General features: G+C 41.8%; 1 protein-coding gene across 11 annotated transcripts in view; it reads left to right on the forward strand.

Annotated features, from left to right (window-relative positions):
* Positions 1-27382, forward strand: part of qkia (QKI, KH domain containing, RNA binding a) — a 79389-nt gene that overhangs the window by 25839 nt on the left and 26168 nt on the right. For all 11 annotated transcript variants that reach the window (XM_034577212.1, XM_034577211.1, XM_034577215.1 and 8 more), the window contains exons 2-4: positions 1013-1155; positions 12836-12952; positions 22468-22611. In XM_034577212.1, the coding sequence (XP_034433103.1) occupies positions 1013-1155; positions 12836-12952; positions 22468-22611 (404 nt within the window). The remainder of the gene's footprint in view (positions 1-1012; positions 1156-12835; positions 12953-22467; positions 22612-27382) is intronic.

Consider the following 27382-nt stretch of genomic DNA (forward strand, 5'->3'; position numbering starts at 1 on the left):
CGGCACATAGATGTGCTCAGTCCTTCCTTTTCCAGCTGTCACAATTACTCTTTCACAAACTCACTGACAACAGACCCATCTGACTTGGTCAGCCGGGGCACTAGGACCACCGGGAGAAACCAGACCCTCCCTATGTAGCTGTCCTTCAGTGTGTTGCGTACATGTCCCAGGGCTGAGCTCACTGTCCAATCATAAAAATCAACCCTTACAGTAATGACAAATGTGGGAAACAAGAAAGTGTGACCACATCACTTGTTCATTACAGACACACAGGAGGAATGAATGAAGAGGTGTACTCAATCTGCAAGGCACAGCTTTCCTCTGTCATGTGAATTTGTGTGTGCTGAAATGGGTTCTTTGTGAATTAGAGGTGAGCGTGTGTTTGTGTGTGTCAAGAGTTAGAGCAGTAATCCGTGTTGGCATTGTGTTTGTGAGTGGGACAGAGGTCCATCAGATTAATCTGACAGGGGGATCAGATCTGAAGGCATATACCCGGATCTGAGTGTCTTATCTTCCCACCTGCCCAGCCACTGGCATAGTCTGCTCTATTAGACAACAGCCACTGAGGAATCCCAGGGGCAAAGGAAAGACTGTGGCCTTAACCCCTCAATAGTGCAACACTTAACTTACGTCTCTGTCATAAACAACAAAACATTTGCTGTTTTTAGTCTGAACAATTTGAAAAACTATTTTCCCTGCAGGTATTATAAGATATTGTCATACATGTTTGTACTCACGGGCTGTGATAATCCTTTTGTCAAGTACTTTCTAAAAACAATAAAACACAACAGTTTTTCTATAAAAACATACAGCACTCAAGGCAATTGACAAATATCTGTTGTTTTTCTTTCATTTGTTTTACAACAAAGATTTATCTGCTACATTAAGCCTTTGCCCAGAAGTCAAAATCAATATCGCAGTGATTTATCAAATTCAAAAAGAAAAAGAAGTGCAATTGTGCGGTTGTTTTTATTCATTTGCTTACCATACTCTACTTTTCTGTGTGTTTCAGAGATCAACAGAGTGCGCAAAGACATGTACAGTGACACAGTGAATGGCCTTGTGGAAAGACACCCCCTGGAGCTACCTGAGGCTTTGGGACCCATCGTCCACCTGCAGGAAAAACTGTTTGTGCCTGTCAAAGAGTACCCTGATGTAAGTACCTGTTTTAATCAACTTTCAAAGTGTCTCAGGTTCTACAGCAATACGCTGCTTCCCGCCCTCCGGCCACGCTTTGGACGCTCCCGGGAAGTCCTGTTAAGCATTACTTCAAGTACCAACTGTGATGTTTGCTGGATGTTCATCGTAGGGAAAAGGAAGAAGTTGTAGGTAGCCACCTCTCATGAGTGGGGGGTGGGGAGTGACAACTGCATCGTTGTGGCCAAAAAACACTATGCCTGTGAGCGGGCATATAGTATGTCAGTCAGCCACCTTCTTGTCCTCACAGTTACTCTCTGGCACACACATGAATGGTTGCGTCACGTCTTGAGGAGGAACGTTTCTCTTCGTAATCCCGGCAGCTTGCAGTGAGGAAATGAATGGAGGGAGTTGACGGAGGATAAGAGACACCGTAGAGCAGAGCAAGGCCCAGCCAGGCATGGATTGCATTTTCCCCCTGACAGAATTGATAAAGGGCACCAGGGACCGGCTGGGATCAACTTAGCTATAGCTGACCCTCAGACCAGACCCAGCCTCAGAGCTCACCAGCTAAATCAGCCGACCAAATCCCATCTTTCACCTTTCATCTCTAGTGGCAGGACCTCAGGCCCTCGGGACAATTCCCCAAATTAGCTGTGAGACTCCCATTTGCTGTTTGTGTTGCTTTTGCGTGCTAATTGCATAACAGTTTTTTCCTTCAATAATTCCTATCATCCTTGACATCTTAACAGAAGTCAGTCATTTAAAGCTAATGTAAAAGTTCAGTTAAACCTATGCAGCCAAACCTTCCATCATGAATACATTATGTCTACTTATATACTGTAGGTACTGAGAACATAAACATCTTTTACTCTGAAAATGCAAATGTGGTAGCACCGACCTTGTATGGGTGATGGATCGTTTCTTTGCTCTGTGGTTGTCTGTTCACAATTTCTATCAGTTTTATTTAAGTTGTAGGAGCATGAGTGATACTTTTTTCTTTAACTGAAATCTCTTTCTGTAGAACAAGGTATTTAAATACAGAAGTTCAAAGCAGAGTTTATGATAGATTTTTTTATATGCAATACATCTGAAACATTAACATTATGTCTTCTCGTGATATATATATAGACTTTTAAGTTTAAGGGGTCTTGGCAACATATTTAATAGGAATAAAAGCCAGCATATATGATGACACGCACACAGATATTACATGTGTGTTAGTTGGTGTGTTTTGTGTTAACCCTGTAAGTGATATATATGAATTGAAGGTGTGTGGAAATGTGTGAAACACTGTCTGCCATCTGTGCCTGTAAGGATATTTAGGCAATGACGCTCACACACAGCCTATTTAAAGTGGGACATCCTCAGATGACCCTTGTGTTCCCTCACTGTGGGCTATGCTGCTCTTATCAGAGCAGGGCTGTAACTCACACTTGTGTTTACGAGCAGCTGGGAAGTCCAACTATACCAATTAGGCTTCCACCTGGTGGCTGAGACGAGTCACTGATGACTTTAGTAGAAAAATTTATACCAACACTAACATGTGCACAGGGAAGTAAAATGACAGGAAAACACACACATATGGTGATGTAAAGCGGCAGATATTTCACTTGGAAGTGTAGTCATTATATCTGCAGAGGAAAATGCCAGATCGCTTTATGTACTAAAAATGTGATGTTTGTGTCAGGATTTGAATTCTAACAGTGTAACACACATTTTTCTCTGCTGCTCCCACCATTTGTAATTTTGAGTAGGTGAGGAGGGAAAGAAATGTGAATTATTTGAACAGCAGACAATTGTAGATGAAGTATTGTTGTGTTCTAGTGACTTAAACCCAGGACTGAACTCATCCTTCTGTGTAGGTTGATAATTGTTGTTCAAACGTAGAGCTCCAGTATCTCAAAATCCAGTTTTTGTCTTCAAGCAGGATAAAGAGTGGAATCATTTAATAGTCGAGTACAAGTGGAGATGATGTAGGATCAGCGTGGAAAGGGAGAGATGAAAGAAATGAAGGAAGGGAAGAAAAATGTCACTTCCTATCCCCATCTACCCTTTGCTAAAAGGAGAGGAAACAGTAATGAGGATTATTAGACTGGGGAATACCCCCCCCCTCACATTTCCTCCTAATTTCCCATATTCCTCTCATCGGAAAAATAAATGTGTGCCTGTGTCTCACTGACGCAATTGTAGGTTCCACCAAGAAAGCAGGAAACGACGATCCAGGTCTCTGTTTTGTGTTTTTGACATCAACTCACTTGGGAGAGCATATTTGTCGTCCTTCATGCCATTACCTCGTCTTCTCCCTCTTTCCACACTTGTCATTTTGGGATTCCTGCCGTCTACTTGCATTTCTCGCAGTTTTCACTTTCAATTACAAATGAGACTCTCACCATATCCCCAGGCTGAGGTCACACTTGCTCAATGGGGCTTTCTGTCTCACCTAAGAGCCCCCTGCTCTGGTTTCACCAGTAGATAATTAGATTGTCCTGGTGCCTGAATGCCGTGCAGCATGTCAATTCTACCAAAATAACTTGCCTTGCCAGCACACCTCTACTCTAATTCCCTTAAGTGTGTCCCTTCTCTGGCTCGTGTGTGCCTGTGAGCCCCACATCTCTCTGTGAATGTGTTTGTCTGACGGCCTGTGTCTCTATCATCCTGTCTGCCGCCGTGACTCCCCGCTTGCTCCCTCACCGTTCATCAAAGTCAGCCATTTCCTGGTGTCGTCAGTGGTGCAGAGCGCTGTGAAGCGTCACCGTGGAGACTGCATCTTGACTGACAGCTGAGTCGCAGGCTATCTGATAACTTCAACCTTCAATTAAATGCTATCTGTGGCTCCACTTTTCTCCCGAGCACACGCTCACACACACAATGATAGGCAGCTGACTGACAGCCCAGCATGTCATTTCTGTTGACCTTCAGGCATCTGATAGGATATGTGACATGTCTTTTAAGTATGCCTCTGTCTCCACTTTATTCCCTATGTATTTTTATTTGCCAACCGTTAAATGCCCAAATGGGTTCTGGGTCAGTAAGGGTAGCGAGAAATGCTTAGAAGTGAAAACACACACGTGGACGCCACCCTTGCTTTGCTGACTCTATGAAATGGGACCCTTAGTGAGATGTAAGCTGTTGAGCAACTGTCTTATTAAGCAGGACGGTCTAAATTCTCCTTAGGACATTACAGAGAAAATAATGATTATCTTATATAGATAGGACAGCAAAAACAGTGTTTCTGTGGCATTATAGTGTTTATCTGGTGTTCAGGTGGTTGTCATGGTACTTCAGGCTACTTTTAGACCCCCCCCAAACCCTCAGATTCCTCCACTTTCCCTTCACTTGTCTCCGCACTAAAGATCCCCAGAGAAACAGATGTTTGATCCCCCTGCAAGTCTCCCTTTTTTGGTCATTAGTTTGTATTTTGAGAGCACATGAATCTAGTTGAGGACGACAAATAACTTGTCGGCTGAAAAAACACAACAACCAGTGAAAGATTGATCAATATTGGCTCAATGCATGGCGATGTCGCAGACAGGAAATTGATTTATTTTGTTATTGTTTTGCAGCTATAATACAATGTTGCCCTGTCTCATAAAGTTTACACTTTAAGTGCTAAGAAACTTTAGGAAACTTTAACCTTTAAGTAAGAACAATTTTACAGAATAAACAAGTAATTATAACAGGCAGTAAAATTATATATATATCTATATATATATATAATAAATATTGTTTATTACACAGTAAAATAAAATATTTGATAATATTGAACAAGAACACACAGTAAAAATGTAGACTTAAAAAAGTGTTTAATTCTTTACTCTTTACAATTATTATTCAATGGAGTTTCCTTTATATACATCCCACCGTGATAAAGATATTTTTGCAGCAGCCATGCTGTGTGTGCTTGTGTGCGCGTATTCTTCTGTGTGCATATGTGTTATATTTTAGAGAGGGTGGAAAATGTTGCTTTATGGCCATGATACTTCACTTCTACTGCAAGGCACAAAAATGCGAGATTACCAAAGAAAGGGCTCTGGTGGTTTGAGCAGACTGGATGTTTCCTGGACCTTTCTTTTTCACTGCAGTAAAATTGCCAGGCCGAGGCAGCCACAGCGACAGTCATTAAGCTTGTTCCCATGAGGGTGTCATCACTTATCATGCCAGCTCCTGATATCCTTCTGACCCCCTAAGTCATTACTAGTCCTGGAAATGTACCTCCCACACCTCACCTCCCCGTTAGAGCGGCAGAGCGCAGGATTTTGATATCTCTTGCTAGCTAGCCATGCGTGATGATGATGATAATTTGATGAACGGATGGTTCTCTAGTTGGCTATTTGATGGGGGGGTAATTACAATGATCATTTAAACAGAGAGGACTATTTGTTGTAGTCAGTTAACATGACAAAGGGCAACAGTGTAAACTGGTAAGCATTCATAACTGAGCTTATGCCAATGGTTGCTTGCATATTACCAAATCGTGCTTGCGCGCTGTAAGTGGATGTCTGCTTGTGATACCCGTCTGTCCCCGATGTCTTTAAACTGAGAGGGGCAGAGGAGAAAATGGAGAATGAAGGACAAAGGAAGCAGGTTGAGCACACAGTGATGAAAAGGCTGCACCAAGTACATGGTGTCAGCTAATATAGTATCTGTGTGCAGTTTTTAGACCATCATCAGTGTTTTAAATAGTGCCATTAATAATCCACTCTCTCTTCTATCAGGTTTATAAAAAGATGTCACAAGTAGGTGATTTTACTATCAAAGTTGATGTGTGCACTCTCCTGAAATCTCTTTTTTTAATAGGAGACACTTGCCTCATCTAGTTGGCTATTTATTACAAATAGTTAAACAACAAAGTTCCCTGCTGAAAGAACTAATCCCCTAGCAAAAACACTATGGTATACAAAACTCTGATATATGTGCAAACACGTATTAACATTGGATCTCAGCAGAGTCAACAATACCAAAAGCTTCTGTACTTTAGTTTATATGAGGTTGTCTATCTCTAAAAAGACAATACTATAGGTTGTTTGTTCAAGCAGCTTATTTCCAAAAGTTGTATTTTATTGTTAGGAGACCTCTAATATCAGAATATCATATCAGAGGGAAGAGTCTTTTATGTCGGTATACTTGTTGATATATACAGAGAGGAGACAGCTGAATAATAGTGACACCCTTCAGTTTGTAGAAGCTGCCCTGTACACTCAACTTTGATTAGATTTTTACCAGTCAGCTGTTCACCAGTCATCTGATGTATTGGGTAAAGACGATGACTCATGAATGAAATAGCTGATGGCTGATCAGATGATGCAAGTGTGACTTCAGTGCAATGCTCTATTAAAGGATTGAGTGCTGGCCAGACGTGACCAAGCTAAATTGGATACTGTTTCCCTTCCTCTCTTAATGATAGACTCGCGGATAAGGTAGCAGGGCATTGCTAACGTTATTCCACCTCTTTGTCAAAAAGGCAGTCTCCTGTTGATTTAGGATGATTAACTAAGGCTCAAGAGGAACACCGAGGGGGAAACTTTATTTAACGTTTTCCTGCTCGTCCATTTTCTCTATGCAGCTCTAGCTTATCTAGACGTCTAAACTTTGCCCTGTGCCTCCTTCAATCACGTCTTCCAGACTTCCAGCTGGCATCAGTCGTTCTCCATCTCTCTGTCTCCACTCTTCTGAATTTCCACCCTGCCTGCAACCCCAAAATAAACCCAAACAGAATTATCAAAGGAGCCATGGATTAGGCGCTAAATGCTGGATGTGCTGAATAGAGGGCTTTGAAGTCTGTGGGCCTAGGAGGCAGCGATGTCATCATTGGAATCTAAGCCTAATTTTCACCCCTTCTTTGCTCCAGCCTCTTCACCTCTAGCCCCCCTGTAGATCAAGCATATTAACCACTCTGGGCTATACACCTGTGTTCTCCTTATTCCCATATTCCTTCCATCCTCTCCTTCCAGTGTGCAAATGCTACTGGGAGCTGCTGACTGTATGTGTAGGTTGAAGAGAGATCAGGCTACAAGGATGCCTGCTCTGTTTCCAGAATTTATGAATGGATTAATGGTACTGTCCCTAGTTACAATAAAGTGAGCTCAACAGTGAAAATATGGGTGAAGTCTGAGTGCAGGAAAAAGATGACAGTGCCTGGTGTAACCACAGAATCCACCTTGCTTTGATAAATTGCACCAAATACACTGTTCCTCGTTTCCAGTGAGGCTGGCTAATAAGTGATTGGTATTCTCCTCTTGGCCTGGCCCCTCTTTGATAAGCCCTGTGTGCATACAGCCAGAGAGCATGATCTCATTTCCTGTCTCCCCACCACCACAAACAAAACGCCACCAAAGCCACAATTGTTCTTCTCCTCTGAGCATTGTCGGTGGAACTGCAGTCGGTTCTCACAAAAACAAACCACAAGGCACGTGCACGCAAAACCACACGACAATCGGCTCTGGGTGCCGGGGGTGTCTGCAAGAGTTCACTCCCATGTATTGTGGTTTCACACACAAACACACTCGCACTCAAAGACAGTGTCGTAGACGTAGATATGTTCACAACAAAACCTGCCTGTGGAGAAGTGATAACTGGAGCTAAACAAAGACCCTTTAATGGCAGTGTAAGCCCTTGTCCTGAAGGGGGCTTTGTGTATATGTGTAAGTGTGTGCACATCTTGTCTCTCTGTCAGAAACAGTTTGTATATTTCCTGTGTGTTTCTCAATATTGTTGGAATGTTTTTTAGGAAAACAGAGATAAAACTAAATTGAATCAGAGGTGTGGGAAAGAGCCCGGCCACCTTTAGCAAAACACAAACACAAAAGTTCGCAAAAACACTGGTGTTGACAGTGTTTGATTAAACGTAGCTGTTAAGCATACTTATTTTTTTTGTTAGCCACAGTCCAGCACTACATCCACGTGAGTTGGTTAGCCTGCTGTTGCGACTTATGTCATTCGCCATTGCTGTTTCAAAATATATTTGTGAAGTTTTCTTTTCTGACCTGGTTAATGGATTTCAAAAAAGCCCCCCAAGGACAAATCTGGCGACTTTTTGTCTGTAGAGGACAGTCAAGAGTTCAGTGCATGTCTGAAAGCAGCCTATGTCTGCTCTGTTAGCAAAGAGGTGGAGCAGCAGTTTGTTACCCAGACGGAGGTTGTTCTGTATAAGAGACAAAAGCTGCTTTCACACATTCACTTCCACCCTGGACTTTTGCAGACATCACCCGGAGGAGGTATTTGTGTGAACACAAATGTCCAAATTAGTTGAACTGGACATTAAATGTACTTTACACTGACGGCTCTCTAACACAAAGTCTGTGTAATATTCAATAGAGCTGACATGTGAATAGAGCAGGTCATTGTCCGCAGAATTCACAGCGACCTAGTGGAAGTGCTGATGGTGTTTCTATATTTGTCCTGCTCATTGGTGTGTTGTAGTTCCACCACAACGGTTTTCAACCTTCTCCTAAGTTTTGCACATTGATAATACATACTTTATACTAGGATATGACATTATTTAATTTTTTCAACTCCTGAATAGCTTGTTGTTCTCTCATCAGTCATGAGCAATCAGGTGCCAAAGGGAAAACTAGAACTCTTAATGATAATTATCACAATTTTACTGTGACACTTTGTTTTTGATTTTTAATTGTCAAAAGCCTGTAAAATTTGAATGAATTTCTCAGTCAGCAGTGACAGTGCAAAGCTTTGGCTCCTGGACATGATGTTATTTACAGACTTGGTCTGGGGAGCCGGTGGAGTTGATGCAACAGCAGAATACCGTATAGAGGTTGAAAACTCGAGTAGGTGGAGAGGTGGTTAGATAGTTTAGCAAGAGAAGGTGAAGAAAGGTTCGTGTATTTGGCGGAAAGGGCACTGTGTGCATCCTGCTCCTCTGGCTGTACTGTGGTCTGAGTTCCTGGCAGGCTCGATGGCTCTTCACCCCCCTAATAACTCACCCACTTGGCTCCCCCATTGTCTCTACATTCCAGTGGCTTAAAATGGAGGCCGCCTGTTCTAAGAGCACATCAACATCCATTAGAAGAATGTCAAACCCAAAGTACAGAGCTGGAAGTCAGGGAGCAGAGAGAGAGATAGAGCTTTATTCCTTCACGAAGATGATTTTGTCTTCATATCTACCGTAGACTTTGAGTTGCAGCGTTTTAACCCATTTACACTGGATGCAACATACGCGTGTATATACCTTTTCAAGACTGTTTGCCATGGTTGCATGCGTCTCCTTTTAGAGCCGGATACACACATGTCTAAATCTTGATTTGCTGAAATACTTGTGGGAAACACGAGATGTATTATCGGAAATTGAGTTTGTTTGATAGTGCTCTCAGCCTGCAGTAAAGTTGCACATCAGAAAATGGCTGAGGATCTAAGAGAGGGTAGTGATATTGAAGAGGATTACAGCAGTGTTTAATTTACGAAAACAATGAAAAGAAGAAGATTCAGACACGGGCGATGTGCCGTAGAACGTGCTGACCAAGGCTCAGCCGGTAGGTGAAGTATTTCAGGAGCAAATGTTTAAGCTATCAAATAGTATCTTTCATAAATTTGTGCAATTCTGTCGGCTCTTCAGAAAACCCTCAGGTTTTTGGTGGTTGCTTTCAAACAAAGCTTAGGTTTTAGAGTGCGTTTTTATTCTGCGCCTTAGGTCTTAATGGGTTGATAGCAGGAGGCAGTGTTGTTTCTTGTTACCTCTCAAGATTGACGTGAGATGCTTGAAGCTCGGTAATTTGATGCGTGTTGAGGATTCAATTTCCTGGAGTCATTTGTGTGTGAGTAAAACTTGCGGTGACTGCTTGGTCAGACACGGCGCCTGCTCCTTGCCATGGCCCCTGCCCCCATGTGTGTGTGCACATGCCTGTGTCATCATTTAAAAAAACACATCTGACAGTGGTTCACCAGCCTCCACACCCACAAGCTCTCGCACTGAGGGGGTGGGCGGGCTCCTGTGTCATCCTCTCTCTAACCCTTTCTCTCTCAACTTCGCTTAGCTCTCTTCCATCAGGCCCCTGCTCACTGTCAAGTGCATTTGTCATCAGCATATTCATGTCTACAGAGAATACTTACTTACCACTGTCGGAGGGAGAGTGGTATTAGCAACACGGCGAGAGAAGGCCAGAGAATAAAATATTAAATGCTCTTTCTGTATCACTCAAGCAACCACCTCAGATTTTAGATCGCATGTACTCTTTTCCCCTGTCTCTATCCTTTTTGACATCTGGGGCTTGCTTTGTAATACACCTATTGTGTGTATTTAATATATTCATGTTCTGTAATTCTGATGGGATTTGGACTGATGGAGGATACATGAAGCCTGCAAGGAACTGTCACATGTCCCATCTGCAGAAAAAACCCTATAAATAAATATAGTAACTTTTTAAACCTTGCAGGTGTAAATTTTGTGTATGACAGCAAGCATTTTTTCAAGTGTGGTACTGCAGTTGCGAGCAGGAAAGCTGAATAACAACACCCTGGAAGTTGTCACTGTAGTCTCTGTTCTAAAGGCTAGAGGCTGTGTGTGTTCGTGTGTGTTGTGTAGGAGTACCACAGCGTCGCTTTAAAGCCCTGAGCTCGGGGTTCACCCATGTCTGCAGCAGCACTGTGATGCAGACAGACAGCCCTCTCCTGTGCTCCTTGGGGCTGTGTGTGTGTGTGTGTGTGTGTGTGTGTGTGTGTCTGTGTTGTGTATATGGGTGTGTGTGTCAGAGGCAGGCCAGCATGCATCTTTGGTGGCTGACCTCCGAGGACAGGTGCCCATGCATCCTTCTGCAGGCACACACACTCACAAACTATCCCCTGGACCAGTTTTCTTGATTAAAGTGAACCAAACAGTTGCCTTGTGACATAGAAACACATGCGGGAATCCCGTATAGCTGCATGCTACGATCATCTGCATCTCTCCAGCCACAGGGTGCGTCTTTCCTGACAGGCTTCGGATGCAGGCAAAGCTCAGCAGCAGGGACAAGGGGAAACAACAGCTTGGAGTTTTAGACTGTCCTCACTGGTGTTTACATTTAGGGGAAAATACACAAATTTTGCGTTAAATTTGTAATCTCTCTGTAATTAAATGTGACTTCTCTGATGGCTTTTTGGACTTTGCCGGAGCATTGGTGCGGTGGAGTGCTTAAGCTGATTTCACTGCGTTTAAGAATTGAATGCAGGGGTGTCACGGCTCATTGCAGCAGCTCAAGAGACAAACCGTTGTGCCTCTTGTCGTCAAGGAAAAGCATTTTTCCGTGCCAGTGAGCATTTGAATATTTCAGGTTTGGAAATTTAGCTTGAGTAATAAATATCCCATTTTTAATAGCAGCAGAGATCTCTTACCCATCATGCTCTGCACCAGTCCCTGTTTAAACATGGGTGTTTTGTTTACCACACTCTTCCGTTTTTATTTTGGCTGAAAATTGTGTTGGATTATTTCAACACATTTTCCCTTTATCTAGTTGGAAGCTGGTTTCAAGTGGAGAGGATTATGTCGGTAAATATGTTTCCTTTTGGTACAAAGCTCCCAAGCCACTCACCAGTGAAAGGAGGCCTTGATAAGAAAATTGTGTCAAGCAAACTAACTCACCTCACAACTCAACTCCCCTCTACACCCCCTCCATCCCCCACCACCCTTTACCCCTCCCCACTATTCCCACCCAGATTAATTCATGCTAATTAATTTTATTTTTCTGAAATCAAGTGGGGATGCTAAAGTATATACAAGCCAATCCCAGTGTTGCATGTGCTTGGAAAGCAAGTCAGGCGGAAAGAAAAAAAAAAACATTAATCTATTGGGAAGTCTGTGTATCATATGAACACTGCTCTTCCTTGATAATTTATAAACTCACATATTCTTTCCAGTGTTGCTATCTCCATGATGAGGAGAATAAAAGCATCAAATTGTTTAGCAGTGTTGCAGGAGGGTTGTGAAATGGACGATAGAAGGCACTGATCTGCCAATTCTTTGGGGGATTTTCAGCCTGATTTCTACAGACTGCTAATATTAGCTAGCATTAGCTACCATGCAGGGCTTTGCTCACAACCACAAGCTGCAAATGAAAAGATCCGTCCAAGTCATGATTTTTTTTTACTAAGTTCATTTCATTAAGCCTAATTAGAGTCATATTTGCTGATGTGGTACATTTATGTATCTGTAATAGTATGACTGGGGCAGTATTGTTCCGTCCAAACCCGTATAAAACAAAGAACTTATTGAGTCCAGCCCGACCCCAACATCTCCTTTGTATCCGACTGAGTGTGTTCCACTGTCTATCAAGCGCATGGTTATTATTATTATTATGTGTGTAAGAAGTCAGCACAGCCAACATGACTGACATTACCTGAATATCATTTAAACATTTTTGTCCCAATAGGCCCTGATGGCTCAGGTCAGGTATCCACATTCCAGTGTGTGGGCCTATCTATATACTTAGTACTAGTGTGTGTATGTATGTGTGTGTATGTATGTGTGTATATATATATATATATATATATATATATATATATATATATATATATATATATATATATATATATATATATATATATATATACACATATATATACACACACACACACTAACCCATGGTCAAGTTCAAGATGGAACTGCAATAGTTGAATTCAATGTACTGACATAAAGGGAGTTATAATGTCTAAATCTCTTACACTCTGTATTCACCTCTTGACTCACTGGTTTGTTTCTCTGTATCCACAGTATAATTTCGTGGGGAGAATCCTTGGCCCTCGGGGTCTCACAGCCAAACAGTTGGAAGCAGAGACGGGATGCAAAATCATGGTGCGAGGCAAGAGCTCCATGAGAGACAAGAAAAAGGTAAGCTCTACGGCGTGGCAGAGTGCTCTCTGTTTTATCTCTTTATGACAATGTCACTCTCTAGATTACATTCACACAAGTAAAATAAATAAAACCTTTATTTATTTGAACAAACCAGCACACACTAAGCCCACTTTTTTCATTCCACACATAGATTTATCACCTGTCTTGAAATATTGCACAACAATGTGAAACTGGGAGGGGACAGGGCTGTCGCACAGAAACACACCAGTAGCCCTGTAGAAACACGAGGAAGACACATGCCAACTGGCTACATTCTGACATCTGATAGGGCCATTTGCAAAACGCTGTGCAGGGGAAAGTACAGAGGGCAGTGCTAAGTAAGACGGCCAAGGCCAGGGGCTACCTCTATTTCTGGACCCACTGATCTGACGTTGGAGTCATAAAAGGATAATATGTGTGTATACGTATCCCGTGACCAAAGGTTTTTTTTGCATTATTTTACATGCAAAATGTGTGTTTACACAAAACGTTGTCAGTCCGCATTAGAAATTTCCGGCTTACAGACTGACTGTAAAATAATCTGGATGAGTCTGTCTTGTACAGCAGTTGTCTTTCAAGCCTACAAAGTTGACTCATGGCATATTTCAGTCTTACATATCAAATTTTCAATCAGCCAGAGCAGACAGTGTAGTGATGAAAACCTAAACTTTTGAAAACAGCAGCAACTTGCATCCCAGAGCTGTTCCAGATTGTGTCAGATCAGATTTGTTGATTTTTGTTGACAGCAAATTTAGTTTTTTATTTCAAGCATCCATGCCTGTTTTGCTCATGGGCTTCAGTCATGCTTTGCCTGTTTTTCTGCTTATCTTTTCCTCAATGAGTGAAACCTCTTTGGAGTTAAATTTTCTTTTTGTCGTTTTATTTTTGTATTGCCATGTCCGTACCTCCCGGTTGCCCAGATTTGCCAGGAAAGTGGAGCTATTTACATAAGTCAGAAAAAGTGTATTTCATCCCTCTCAGAATGGGAATCACCTTCTCTACACACTCTCTCACTCACACACAGTCATACACATTTTTTCAGCTGAGTCATAAGCTTAGAAGCTCCAGTTTGCTGCAGGGCCAACGTTTTCTTCCCCCTTTCTCTTTTATGGCTCCTCTACTCGTATTTTAATTTCTATCTCTTCTCATTTCCCTCTGAGTGTGTTCATTATTACAGAACATGATTAAGACGTTCTGCCATGGTTCTTTCTTTGGAATTAGATCCAGAAGTAGTTAATGGGAGTGAACACACTCAAGCCTGTACGAACCAGCTCACACACACATTGTAGAGGTTCTCTATAGCTCATTAAATCAATATATGAATACCTTTATAATTTCTCACTAAGTTAAAACTTGATGGCATGTGACTGCTTGTTTACCTGTGTGACGCTATGTCATGTGACCCTTCAAAGGCCCTGCACATTTCAGTTGAACATTGACCAAAACAAACATGAGCTATTCGTGGAAGGAATGAAATAAATGGGAACATTTTAAAAACAGCTTACATGCTTTTCTGTTCACATGTATGAAGTTAATTGATTGTGTTCTCTAAATGAGGCTTGACTAGAATTGTCCTCCATTTAAAATTCCATTTTCTTTCCTTGCTACCTTCCCATCTCTTACCAAGCACTGGTTTATATATCTACTGTAACGCTAGGTATACCTGGGGAAAAGCTAATGAAAAAGACACCCAATTACTTCCTATTTATTTTTCCTTTCTGTCTCCACACTCAATAACATAAATCACTGTAAGGTTAGCTCGTTGTACCCCAAATGCTTTTGGATGGCTCCCGTGTGTCATAGCTGTGGCTCAGATCCAGACAAAGCCTCAGCCTCAGCCGTAGCCTCCAGCCTCTGTATCCTCAGCCTCGGAATTTTCAGCTTGATGCCCTGTGGCAGTCAGGAAGCCGCGGCAGCAGCTTAGCCGGTGTGTTTATTCAGGATCCATTAGCTGCAGCGTTTTTATGCTCTCAATAATTCAGCTAGTTGCTCCCTCCTGGGCTGCACTGCCTGACGGGGAGTCAGCTCACTGGAGCTACGCAGTGGGAGAGAGCGGAGCAGTGACTGGGGGACAGTGAAAGAGGCTAAATAAAAGGAAGAACAATGGCAAAGAGAATAAAAGCAGATCAAGTAGAAAATACTCACACTGAGATTTGCATTGTTTTTATCATATATATTACAGCTCATATTGTACACATACCGGCACTGAAACAACAATACAAATCTAGTTTGATTGTATCCCATAGTAATTTGTATGGACATTATTTTGGCTGCGGTCATTTAACTTTGCTCAAAAGTTCTGTTCAATCCTGCAGCCACTGTCCTGATATCCCTTAATTTTTTATGTTAGCCTTTCCTTTGTTAATCTCTGTCATACAAGCTATTTTCTTGTTGATGGTTTCTTTAATTCTATGTTTCCTGGTCATATTGGGGACTAAAACACTGTCCATCTCATCTGTAGTTGCATGTAAACTTTGAACTCGGTCTCACTATAGTACTGTCACAGGAAAACTTTCATCTCTTTCAGCTAATTTTACATTTAGTCTTAAGTCTTAGACATTAAAAAGTCCATGTTAGTATTAGTCGTAGTTTATAATTGACTAAATATTTTAGTCTAGTTTTAGTCTTGGCCAAAAACGAGCATTTACTCTTTTTAAATAATATTTCATTCAACCGCTTTTAACATTTAAATTTGGAAAGATGCAACAACCCTTACAGATCCAATGCAAGCTTTCTCTTATGAGTAAATCAGAAAGGAACGGGAAAAAAGAAAACCCTTCACAATAGAAACAAACCTTGTACAACAGTCCTGAAATAAATCCTGCATAATGTCGTTCAGGTTTGTCAGCACTGTCAGAAAGGTGGATTTTTATTCTGTACTTTATAGGTCTTATTTTTGTTTTTTATTGTGTTGTGCAGTAACTGTTAGGGTTTAAATTACCATTTAGATTATAGTACCGAACATAAATTTGTGAAGAAAATATGAAATGTAAACGTATTTGCAAACAAAATAATTACCAGTAGATTTAGCTGCCACCGATCCATTCATGAAATGTGACTTGCCCTACTGACAGTCTCCATCTGCAAGCAAAGAAACATGATCCCACTCTTGCTATTAGATAATGTTGCACCACAGCCTATAGTAGTTGGCTTTACATGTTGTTAAACGTAACATTTAACATCTTAACTTGACTTCCTCTGTCATGTGCTTTAAGGTGTCTTCAGGTTTGTTCTTTTCCTCCCGGTGATTTGTAGCCGCAGGGCGTCTCTCCCGACAATCGAAAAGGCTTTTTTTTTTTTTTTTTTTAAAGAACACGGTGTCATTTCATCTTTTCATTGTCAACTACGAGTGTAGTTTGTATTTTTTTATACATTTTAGTCTTGTCGTTGACATGACATTGTCATAGTATTGGCCAAAAAGATTATCGACTCTAACGTTTATTGCAGTGAAAAAAACTGTCAGTGCTCAAACAATGGGAAATATATATTTTAAAAAACAAGCTAAGTTCTTAATTTTAACAAGTTAATGGATATTAACCAGTAGAAGTTTACAATAACTCGTATTTCTAACCTATTTATTGAGATGGAATTCCTAATCACTGTATGAACCTGGTCAAATCACAGAACCCACCTGTGTATGTGTATGGGCGCGGCCATAATGTTCAACTCAAATAGGAGGAGACAAGAGAGACTAACGCAGGATAATATCCTGTCCCCAGACTACACATCACACTCTGAGCAAACAAGACTAAATGTAAGGTGAGAGTTACTGAGTAAGTGCAAGTACATTCCTGGGACTTCTGCGGATAGAGACCTTTGGACATCTACTTTTTTTTTTGACACAATTGTCAAACAGGATGGATCACACACTAATTCCATCGAGAGCTTTCCCTTTAAAGGTGTTTATGATGCCACTTAACTCAGCCCTTCCTATCTCTTGTGGGGGTTTTTTTCTCCATGTTGTGTTGTAAAGTCTACAGCACTTTTCAGATGCAGCCCCCGGGGATGAAGCTTGCAAGTTCTGTCCTTTTTTTGATGATTATTGTTTCAGCAGTTGGACAGGAAAGAGACTCCTTCTGGAGCCTTATTCCAATCAAACTTTCATCTAATGTGGCAGCTTTAGTCTCCCTGGTTTTCAGTTTTACAGTCATGATTAATGCGAAACAACCGCAGCAACAACAGCAATTAAATTACAGGTACGTTATATCGACCACTGCACAAATGGAATAGGCATCTCCCTCCTGTCTGCAAACACAATTCCTTGATTCTATTTTGGCTACCAGACAGTGTAAGATTACAGAAAGCAGCATAGACAGCTGTTTTAGTTTAAGCCAAACTAAATGTCCTTTCAGACTTGCACTTTCTTTTTTTTCCTTTCTGATTGTCCCGATACATTATACCTAAATTTGTGGTATCAGCACAGTCACTGGCTGAACAGCATAGGCCTCTGGCGCCTGCTCTGTTCAACCTCTGCCAGCCAATAGACAGTGCAACACCACATCTCCCACGTTTTATTGCTTAAGAACTGGCAGCCTGTGACACTGGCAGTCAATATTTTCAACTTGATTGGCCCGTTGGCACTGCAGCACGCAAGCCCACTTGTTAAAGTTAACGCTGACCTTTTTTCCTCATCTCTTTATTTCAAATTACTTGACCCAGCACAAGTAAAAGCCTGTTTCTTCTTTTATTAAGAATTTACAGGCAGCCATTAGGCTGATGAGAAAAGCAGAGAAGCGTCCAGGTGATTCTTTTGGTGCCTCAGGGTTATTGGCTGGAAGTGGCTTGGGAGGGCAATAGGAGAATTTGATGGTTCAGGACATTCAGGGTGGTAAATAGCAAGAGGTGTAGCAACCCTTGCAGTGTGGTTTATTGGTGCTATAATTACTCCTGTTGGGGTGTGCTGTAATGTGGTTCCTTTTTCCAACACAGAACTAAAAACCCTGACATTTCAGGGACCTGTTTACAAAGGAGAAAGGAGGCTGCATGTCTGTGGCTGATCCGACAGGTGCTCTTTAGTGAGACAGGTAGACGTACAAAAACAAGATCCCAGAAGTCTCCCTGCATATTGAGTAACGCAGGCTGGCATGGAAAGGAAACTGTCACTCTGTCTTCAGGTGAAATAATATATATATATATATATTTTTTTTAAGCATCTTTGCAGACAAACAGATCAATGCGTATTGACTCTAGGTCTTCATCAGGGTTTGACAAACCTGCCCCCCCCCCCCACATGCCAGAAAATGACTACATTTACAATATGGCAGTGTAAAAATACAATGTAACATAATAGAAAACAGATTTTCCCCTTTTATACAACTTTTTGGAATTGCCTACTGTTGCCCATAGTTTCTCTTTTCAGATGTAGAGCTCACCTTTTATGTAGTCTTATATTTCATCAAAGTAATCTAAGCCAATGCTGTCAGTTGACTAAAATCATCACGCTTAAGTAATGCTTTATTTCCATTCCTAAAAGCATTTTCTCAGGGAACCCAGTAGCTCACCCATGTTTGCCAAGTCTTGAGTAACCCTGCATTGGCCATGATTCCATCCGGCTCTTTGCTACATGTCTTCCCTGCTCTCCCCCCTTTCTGTCTTGGAAAGTCTGATCAGTTTAGATTTTTTTTTTTTAATGATTCATACTGGTGCTTGCCAATTTTTTGTATCCCCTCTGCTGCTAATATAAGATTATCTTACATTATCTCATCTTTTTCATATTTTCTATCACATTTCTTAATCAGTGCTGGTTGGTCCTCCTCTACACTCACACTTGTCCTCTCTTGTCCTTCCATGCTCCTGCAGCTGCACCTGTTTGCTCTGCTGGCATTTAGCCTAGGTTGCATCGACCCCAGTTGGGAACGTCCTTTTGAATCAAAGGAGTCCAGGAGAGGCAGGGTTGAAACAGTGCAAATAGTTTCATTTATGAGTGTTAAAGTGCAACACTGCCAGGACAAAATTGTAGCACCACATAATCCAAAATCCCATTGAAGCAGCAGGCTGGTTTATTAAGCGGGACTGACCTTCAGCCACAACACCAAGGATTGAAAGCTCTGCGTCTGCAAATGTGCTCCCTGTTATGTGTCCTTGCAATAAATCCCTTTGAGCTTCAGGGGTATACCTGATCCTGTATGCTGACTTCCTTGTGGATTGGGACTGGTGAAATGATGGCACCAACAGGATCAATAACAAAAAGTAACATGAACGTATAAACAGCCGGATTGAACTGCCACTCATTTTTTTTAAGTGCAATCTAAAAGGGTATGGGAGGGTCAGAAGAAAATGAGGGTCATCTATTTTTGTAACCTTTTTGAGTGTGGTGTCATCCATGTTAAGAATGGCGGTCTTAAAGTTTATTGGACTCAAGCTTCAGGGCGTGAAAGCCGGGAGGCAAACAGGTGTTCTACAGATGACGGAAGTTAGGCAACATTACCGACGAGCCGTCTTTCCCCTCTGATTCTATTCTCAGATGTTGTTTCTAGATGCAGTATTTGTGCTATTTTTTTCATGCTACATACTTTCACCAAAACAGATTACTCTCTGTTATGTGGTTATTGCCACGGCATTTGATGTCAGCCAGCGTGGACGTTCTCTTCAAAGGCCATCCCAGTGTTGCCTCTGGCGCTCACCTCCTCTCTTTCGTCACCCTCCCATCCTGATTCCACCCTCCCTCCTCTTTGTCATGCTGTCACTTTCTCTCAGAGGGCACACAGTGACCTTGTTCACAGGCAGTCATGCCGGAGCGTGTGCGTGCATGTGTGTATTTATGTGCGTGCATTTACTCCTCTTTTCCAAGGTCTCTTTGACAATTTAACCAAATCAGAATCTGCTGGGCCGAACAGACATGCGGTTGACTAATATTTCTGGGCCCAACTTAAAGCTACACTCATTCCCTGAGCAACAGCGTCCCCTAGAGCCACAGGTGGTAATGCACTCAGAGTCCATGCAAGTATTTTTTCACTGATCTACAGTTAGTCGTTACTCTAAAACTCGTTGGGCCTGATTTCAGCAGTTGAAGCCACTGACTGTCACTTATCACAGTTCGTACCAGCTCAAGAAACATACATAGTGCAAGAACAGGCATTCAGGGTGCAGAGTGGGAATGAAAGAGGCCCCATTATCCCTATTATTACAAGTCAATGTACCATCAAAAGGATTTTAAGGTGTCATTTCATTTTAAGGTACAATAGCTGCATAACGTTGCTTCAAGTAACAATCTGTCAGTGTGATTTTATCGCATGCTCTCATAGAGTGCCCTGCATGCAGAGTCAGCCTTCATGGTCTGTCTGTCCGTCCATTCATAGAAAATGCTGAGTCACCTTCCAGTCCCCATGTCCCTTAATAGGCCATAAGCAAACAGCCATGGTGAAATAATGGGATGACTGCTGAAACGAGGCCCCCCCCCTGTGTGGAAAAGGGGAAAACGAGAGTGGAATATTGAACTTGTGTGTGTGTGTTGTAAAGAGCAGTGCCATGGCAACAGCTCTCTGGAGTAGAAAGCAGGTGGGTGGCACTCCGCTTAGGCTCTAAGCTTTGTGTGTTTGTGTGTGTGCGTTTGAGCCCCTTCTCACTTTGTTGTGCTCGCTGAGTGTTCCGAAATCATGTCAGGTGGACCCCCTGTAAAGCACTGCAATGCATTGTTTGTAATTAGACACCCTCACAGTGGCCAACTACTCTCAAATGAGCACTCCTCTGAAGTTGAGGTGGTTTGTGCAGGTGGGGGTAAACGACACGGTGTTCGTCAACAATCTGTAAAAACCTGCACCAACAGCAGGAGGGGAGAAACCTGGGATGCAGTTGACTGCTTGAGTCGCTGACCTCCTTTGGAAAAGGAAATCCCAACTCTGATATAGAGACATTCAGCTACAATCGAGTGGATGTTCCCAATTTTCATTTTCAGAAAATCAGTCAAGTAATTACATTGTAACACTGTAATCCTGTTTTAACGTGGTGTCACACAACAGAGAATCTGAGGTTAGGTCTTTTTTTTTTCTTTTTTTTTACAGTTAACTTAGACCTCAACTCAGACAGACGTAGTCAGCTTTCAAACCGCTGACTTTCATGATTGCACCGTGACGTGTGGTACAACCTCGAAAAGCTTTTTAGAGCACTCTTAGTGACTCTACTCTGATATTGTTAAAACAACCATAATTATTTTTAGCTACAATTCTTTTTCTAAGTTTATCTCTCTGAACATCAGAAATGGAAGATCAAATGTTTACAACATTAACAAATACACTGCTAACTGGCTTGCACTCGCAATCTGTTTTTTTTTCAAATTTTCCCCACTAAGGAGTACCTGTCACATGATGCACAATTATGATCGCTTCGAAGACTTAAGTCTTTTTTGAAAGGTTGCTTTAGAAATATTATTTTCTGAACTTCACTTTAGCATCTTCAACCACACGACAATGATGGTGGACAAACATTCCTAAGGCAGTGATTATGCATAGTTTTTATATTTTTTATAATTTTCTTATGATAGTAATCAAACGAGCACCATTGCTATTTTCTCACACCCAGGAATACTATATTACTTCCCAACCCTGTTTGGAAATACTTGGGATTTTGGTCATTACATGGTATATTTGTGGTACTTTAATGTTGTATGCAAGCTGTGAAGCTACAGCTAACCCAGAATTCCAGCACTAGAAATCCAGTACATCTCAAAAATATGCACAGAGCTGAGCAGGGCCTGATGAATGTTACCCCACCAAAAAACATGTTGAAATAAATGCATCACTGTATCGGTTTGCCCTCTTATTGACATAATATTTAAGCGGTTTGAAGCAATGCATTTGTTTGGAATGAAAAATCAAATATCATCGGCCAATTTTGACAGCCCTTCTGTGCACCATTTCCCAAACCCAGCCTCCCCCGTTCGAAATATTGCATTTTAACCATGTATAAAGGCCATTGAACAGTGATGTTTTCAATACAACCCATTTTGCCTTTGAGTTAGCCCTAGTGCTACAATTTGGCCTTGTGTGAGTGCTTCGGTGCTGCCTTTTCAGGGGGAAAAACAACTCCCTCAGTGAGCCATTGTTACTTGGGCTGTATTGTCCACACAAATACAACTCGGTGTACCTTTACACACAATCCTGCAGCTCTCTGAACCCTTCCCATTCTCTCTTACCCTTTTCCAAGCTCTTTCCATTCATTTATACCTGTTACATTGGTGTGGTTTAAAATCCCCATCCACATCTCTGTGATCCCTCCATTCATCTATCTTTGACTGATATTAATTGCTGCAGGGCTAGCTGTCGACTTTGTCTTTGTGAAGCGAGGGATCTATTAAAGAAGGTGTCCTTTCAAAGTTAAAGCTAAATAGCTGACTAAAGGGCCTCTCCTGTCATCCTGCTTCTCTTCAGGTAGAGAAGAGAAGGGCCCGGCCTTCCTCTGTGTATTACCGCCGCTCGCCTGCGCTTCTTTTCTTTATGCTATGTTACTGTACGGCTGCTCCAGCACACCCACACTGTTACTCACCATCAACTCTTGCTCTTCCTCTCTCTTTCCAGGAGGAGCAGAACAGAGGAAAGCCGAACTGGGAACACCTAAATGAAGACCTTCACGTCCTGATCACAGTGGAGGACACACAGGCCAGAGCTGAGCTCAAGATGAGGAGAGCAGTGGAGGAGGTCAAGAAGCTCCTCGTACCTGCTGTGAGTTTATACCATACACATGCTCATATACATACATTACACATGCAACAGTAGCACCTTATGGCCTAATGGGATATTTAATTGTCTCTACATGTATAGTTTCCAAGGCAGTTGCTATGGAGGACATGGCTTAACATGGAATTAGGTGCTTTAATGCTGAGACCAGCCTTTCCATGTTCAGCTATTTTCGTGTGAACAACAGGATAATGGGGCTACGTATGGCACAGCTCCTCAATCCCACTGTTAGCATCCTGTTTACTCCCACATATAGACCAGGAGAACAGGTTGACTTCACCCCCACTGGGGTGGAAAAACATAGCTAGCTGCACCCACCTCCTGTGACTGTCACATTTCCTCTCAGCTTCCCCTTCTGCCCCAGCTTCCTGTACACTGTGCCACTGGTGATAGCTACTGTCAGTGTTTTGGCACGTGGTGTGTGTTTTTTCCTGTCAACTGTGGTGACCAGGTGGGCGGGGCAGCTGAAGGCCCAGATTTGCCATCGGGTGGAAATGCACAGGCCTGGGTGGTCTGCGGAAATGAGACCAGCCGATGCCAAGGCACGCAAGGTTAAACAAGGGGTGTGGTGTCACTAGAATTGTGATGCTGCAAAGCTGCCTTCCTTCATGCACTCCATCCTCTAAATGCTTCCATGTCTGTGGGAGAAATAAATGCACCACGGATGATGTTTACCCTACATATAGCTGCACGGCAGTTCTATTTATCGGCCTGTGTTGTTTCATGAGCAGAATAATGATGCTTTTTGCAACCTTGAGCAAGTGACACCTCCAAGAAATAAACCCCCTTTAATAATAAACAAATACACAAAGATTAGAATCAATGAAACTGTGGAACGAAAGCACATTTATGACATTGTAAGAGTTCAGTCTGAATCCCCCAACATGCCAACTTTGATGTGGCTAAATCTACAGCTTTGAACCCTAACTTTTTGTTCCCCTGAACTGCGAATGTGAGATCTGACACAAAAGGTGCATTCATGTTGTGCTCGTCTGTCTAGTATGAGAGTTCCTCTTTGTCTTTCTCATCCAGGCCTTAGCCCAGCCTGACAATGCGGAAAGCACTTCAGTTCACGTCCTCGTGTTTAAGGATTGCTTGTCTCTGCTCAGCCTGCCTGTCACTTCTTTACCCACTTGTTATGATTCTGAGTGCAGGAGTGTTTCAGATCTCCACAGCCTGTATGTACACACAAAGGATGTTGCTTACACATGCACGCAGATGTGTGTGCTCATACACAAAATTTGAGGATGAAGCTCTCTGGATGCGACAATGTTCTAAAGACTGATGCAGAATGAGTCACTGTGAACACACACACACACACACGCACACACACACGCACACAACAAAACCGCTTTTGGCGTCCATTTAAGCCAATGACAGCTTGCTGCAGCTAACACTCATCTGAATGGAGTGCCACAAAAATAGCGTCCTGACTCGTCTGGAAATCTCTGTGCATTTCACAGCCCAACAAGAGCATTAAAGATTGTCTGGAGATTCAGTACCTGAACCTTGTTGTAGGTTAAGAAGACGCTCTCCACTTTTATTCCTCAAACACAAGAAAAGCTCCCAGCTCTTTAGAGACACTAATGAAATTTTGCCCATAAAAAGTTCCACTCTACCCTTAATTCAAATAAGAGTTTTATAGAACTAATTAATGATCCGTTGCAGACCACCAAAGGCCATTTTCCTTCAAGCCAAGGCATCTTTGTTCATTTATATGTAATGAAAAGATCCTTCCATTAGACGGATAATGTCTTTTCTGTGCCCATCAAACGAACCCATAAATAATTTGATTCTTGAGGAATACAATGTTCCTGCCTTGTTTTATGATGTAATAATTTCAAAGGCACATTTGTCTCGGTGGTCTTTATTTGTACAGTCCAAACGTTGAAGGCAATTACTCAAAAGTATATTTTCATTTATATTTTCATTTGAACAAATTTCTTATTGTTTAGAGAATTAAACTAACTTAAGGTTTTGTTGTGAAAACGTCCTTCGATTCTGCTTTCAGGAATCCAGCTCTTAATGCACACTACCATAATGGCCTGTCACTGACCCAGGGCATGACTAATTGAATGTCAATAGAAGTGACATAGTTTAAATATGGCAGAAAAAGCGTCAAGTTGACCCGTCCCTGAATGTTGGGTTTGTGAATTATCTACCCATGGAACCCCGAGGGCACTACATTTTCTTCATGTCCATTATCATGCGGACGTCATGAGTGGGTGGGCAGTAGAGCCGGCTGACAGTAATGCCCTTTATCATGCTAAACAAAATTGGATTAAAGTACGCTGGGTACGCACTGTTCTAATGAAGGGCATCTTCTCCACATTTGGCACCGTATAATCGCCTTTATTAATTCGCACGGGAAACAAAATGAGGTCATGCTTTTTATTCACTTTTAAGGAACAGGCTTTAGTTGTCAGCGAGTGAAACCAAGAGGGAGCATAGTATGATAAAGTAAAAGTTGTTTTGTCTGCAAACCTGGTAATAAATGGAAGGTAAAAGCTACATAATGAGCATTTTGCTTTTAAATAATCTTATAATTGACTCAAGTGGCATAAGTAGCCATGATATCTGGCAGGGAAAAACTCAACCAGTTCAGCTAAACTCACAGTGACATAACAGTGAGAACTTTAGAGTTTATTTCTGTGATGACTGAATTGTATATAGAATATTGTTATGCAGTAATGTTTTATTTGATCATGAAAGTTGTACTTAATTTTAACGGTTGTTTGTTTTATAACAGCAATATACACTTATTACACTTTGGCTTTGTTTTCAGAAAGTTGTAGGACCAACAATGGGTTACTGATACAGACTCGTATGAGTGTGTTGCAAATCCGTTTTGTCTGTGTCGAAATCCATCATCAGCGTTTCATTGGTTGACATGTTAGCAGAGCAAATATTGACTGATGTGTAACGCCCTGTCCATGACTGCTCCTTACTAAGAGATTGATTGACAGTTGGAATACGAGCACTGACAGGTAGTTTTAAAGGTGCACGCTTATTCCTCTTTGCCCCGCCGTAGCGCTCGTTTGCACCTCGTTCCTGTGAACCTTTCAACTCTCTGTGAACCTGGAGCAGGGGAACATCGGGGAGTTGAGGGAGACAGAGGGAGGCAGAGAGAGATGGGTGGGAGAGCTTGATTGAGCTACTCTTTCAAGTGTGGATTTACTCCACTGATCCTGCCCTAGTGTGCACACACTAGCACACGCATGGATACGCTAGCCCAGAAAAATGCTTCCACATGCATGCACATACACGCACACACACTGACTTAAATGCTCCGCTTATCCCTCGAGTCCTTGGTTAAGGCCCTCAAACGAAACCAGCGGTAGAGCCCCACTGCACTTTAGGTAACCTTCACTCAGATACCTTCAGAGTTTTATGAATAAAGCCCAAACTGATTCATTTTACCTCCTCTCTTCGTCTCCTGATGGGCTGAACTGCTGTAACGACTGACCTGACTGTCAGTTTTGAAAGAGGCAGAAAACCTGAGTTATGTATATGCCATGATTATGACATATTGAATGATGTTGCGATCACAAGTAAAAAAAAAAAAACTCTTGTATCCCTCTCTATGGGTTGAAACATTCAAGCATGTTGCACCTCCGGGCACCCACCTATTAAATTATGTAAGAATTTGGATTTTTCGTTGTGACAACTGAGAGAAAAACTACTGCAGCATCCATTGCTGGTGAGCAGTGAGGAAAACATGCTTTAAATGTTTGCCCACAAGCCGCCATGCAGAAGCAGCTGTCCTCTGCATGAAGGCTTTGACAAAATGCAACATCATGACGAACAGATACAACTTTTTATTTGTGTATGTGTTTATACAACCGAATTGTGTGTCGGTTTATGCATTATTCACATATGTGCTCATTTAAGCAGATGTGATTGACAGGTGTATGCACTGGACATTGTTGTGGCTATAATAAATTCTCGTTTGTCCTCTCTGGTCACAGCACCTTTGAGGGGCTTATGGGAAAATGACAGACAGGCGGACAATTGGACAAGGCCATTTGAGTCCATACAAAGACCTTGTCCTTTAGTAACCCTCAGTCCTTTTCCCTCAAGAAGCCTTTTCATAATAAATAGATATAGTGCTAGTCTTTGTGTTTGCATTTTGCTTTTAGGCACAAGCATAGAAGCAGTCTTTCTCTTTCAGACAAATTAGGTACTCAGGTTTTTATACTTAACTTTGCCCACACCAGTCTGTTGTCGTCATATTATGTCATAGGCTTGACACGCTTCGTCATGCTTAATGTGCCCAAAGATCCAAGAGGTCCTGTAAGCTGTCTCTAGCATTTGTCTTTTAAAACAGTTCTAGCAAGTTGTAATTATCGAGGTACAATGGCTTTGACCGTGGTGTTATTTTCACTTGTAATATTGCTGATTTAGGATATGAAGCATGTAATTATGTCACATTCCTCTTTGAGTTTGTACTGTGAAAATCCCAAACATGCTAAATCCTTAAATGTAAATGTTACCCTGGAGACTAACTCCTGGTACAGCACCTCATCTTTTCTGAGCTCAGAGTAATTTTTATATCCAAGTAAAAATGTCTCTGGTGAGAAGGCTGTTGATTCTTGTCTATAGTGATTTATTTATCCAATATCTTGTATAGATGATTAATTTGACCTGCAATGAGTGGTAAATGATTGTGCAAATCATTTTCATTTCATTTAGAGAAGTGGTTGGGGTTAGAACACATGGTTTTGTTAAAGCTATGTGAGATTGTGGGATACATTAA

This window comes from Hippoglossus hippoglossus, chromosome 22 (genome assembly GCF_009819705.1).
Source record: "Hippoglossus hippoglossus isolate fHipHip1 chromosome 22, fHipHip1.pri, whole genome shotgun sequence".
NCBI classification, from domain to species: domain Eukaryota; kingdom Metazoa; phylum Chordata; class Actinopteri; order Pleuronectiformes; family Pleuronectidae; genus Hippoglossus; species Hippoglossus hippoglossus.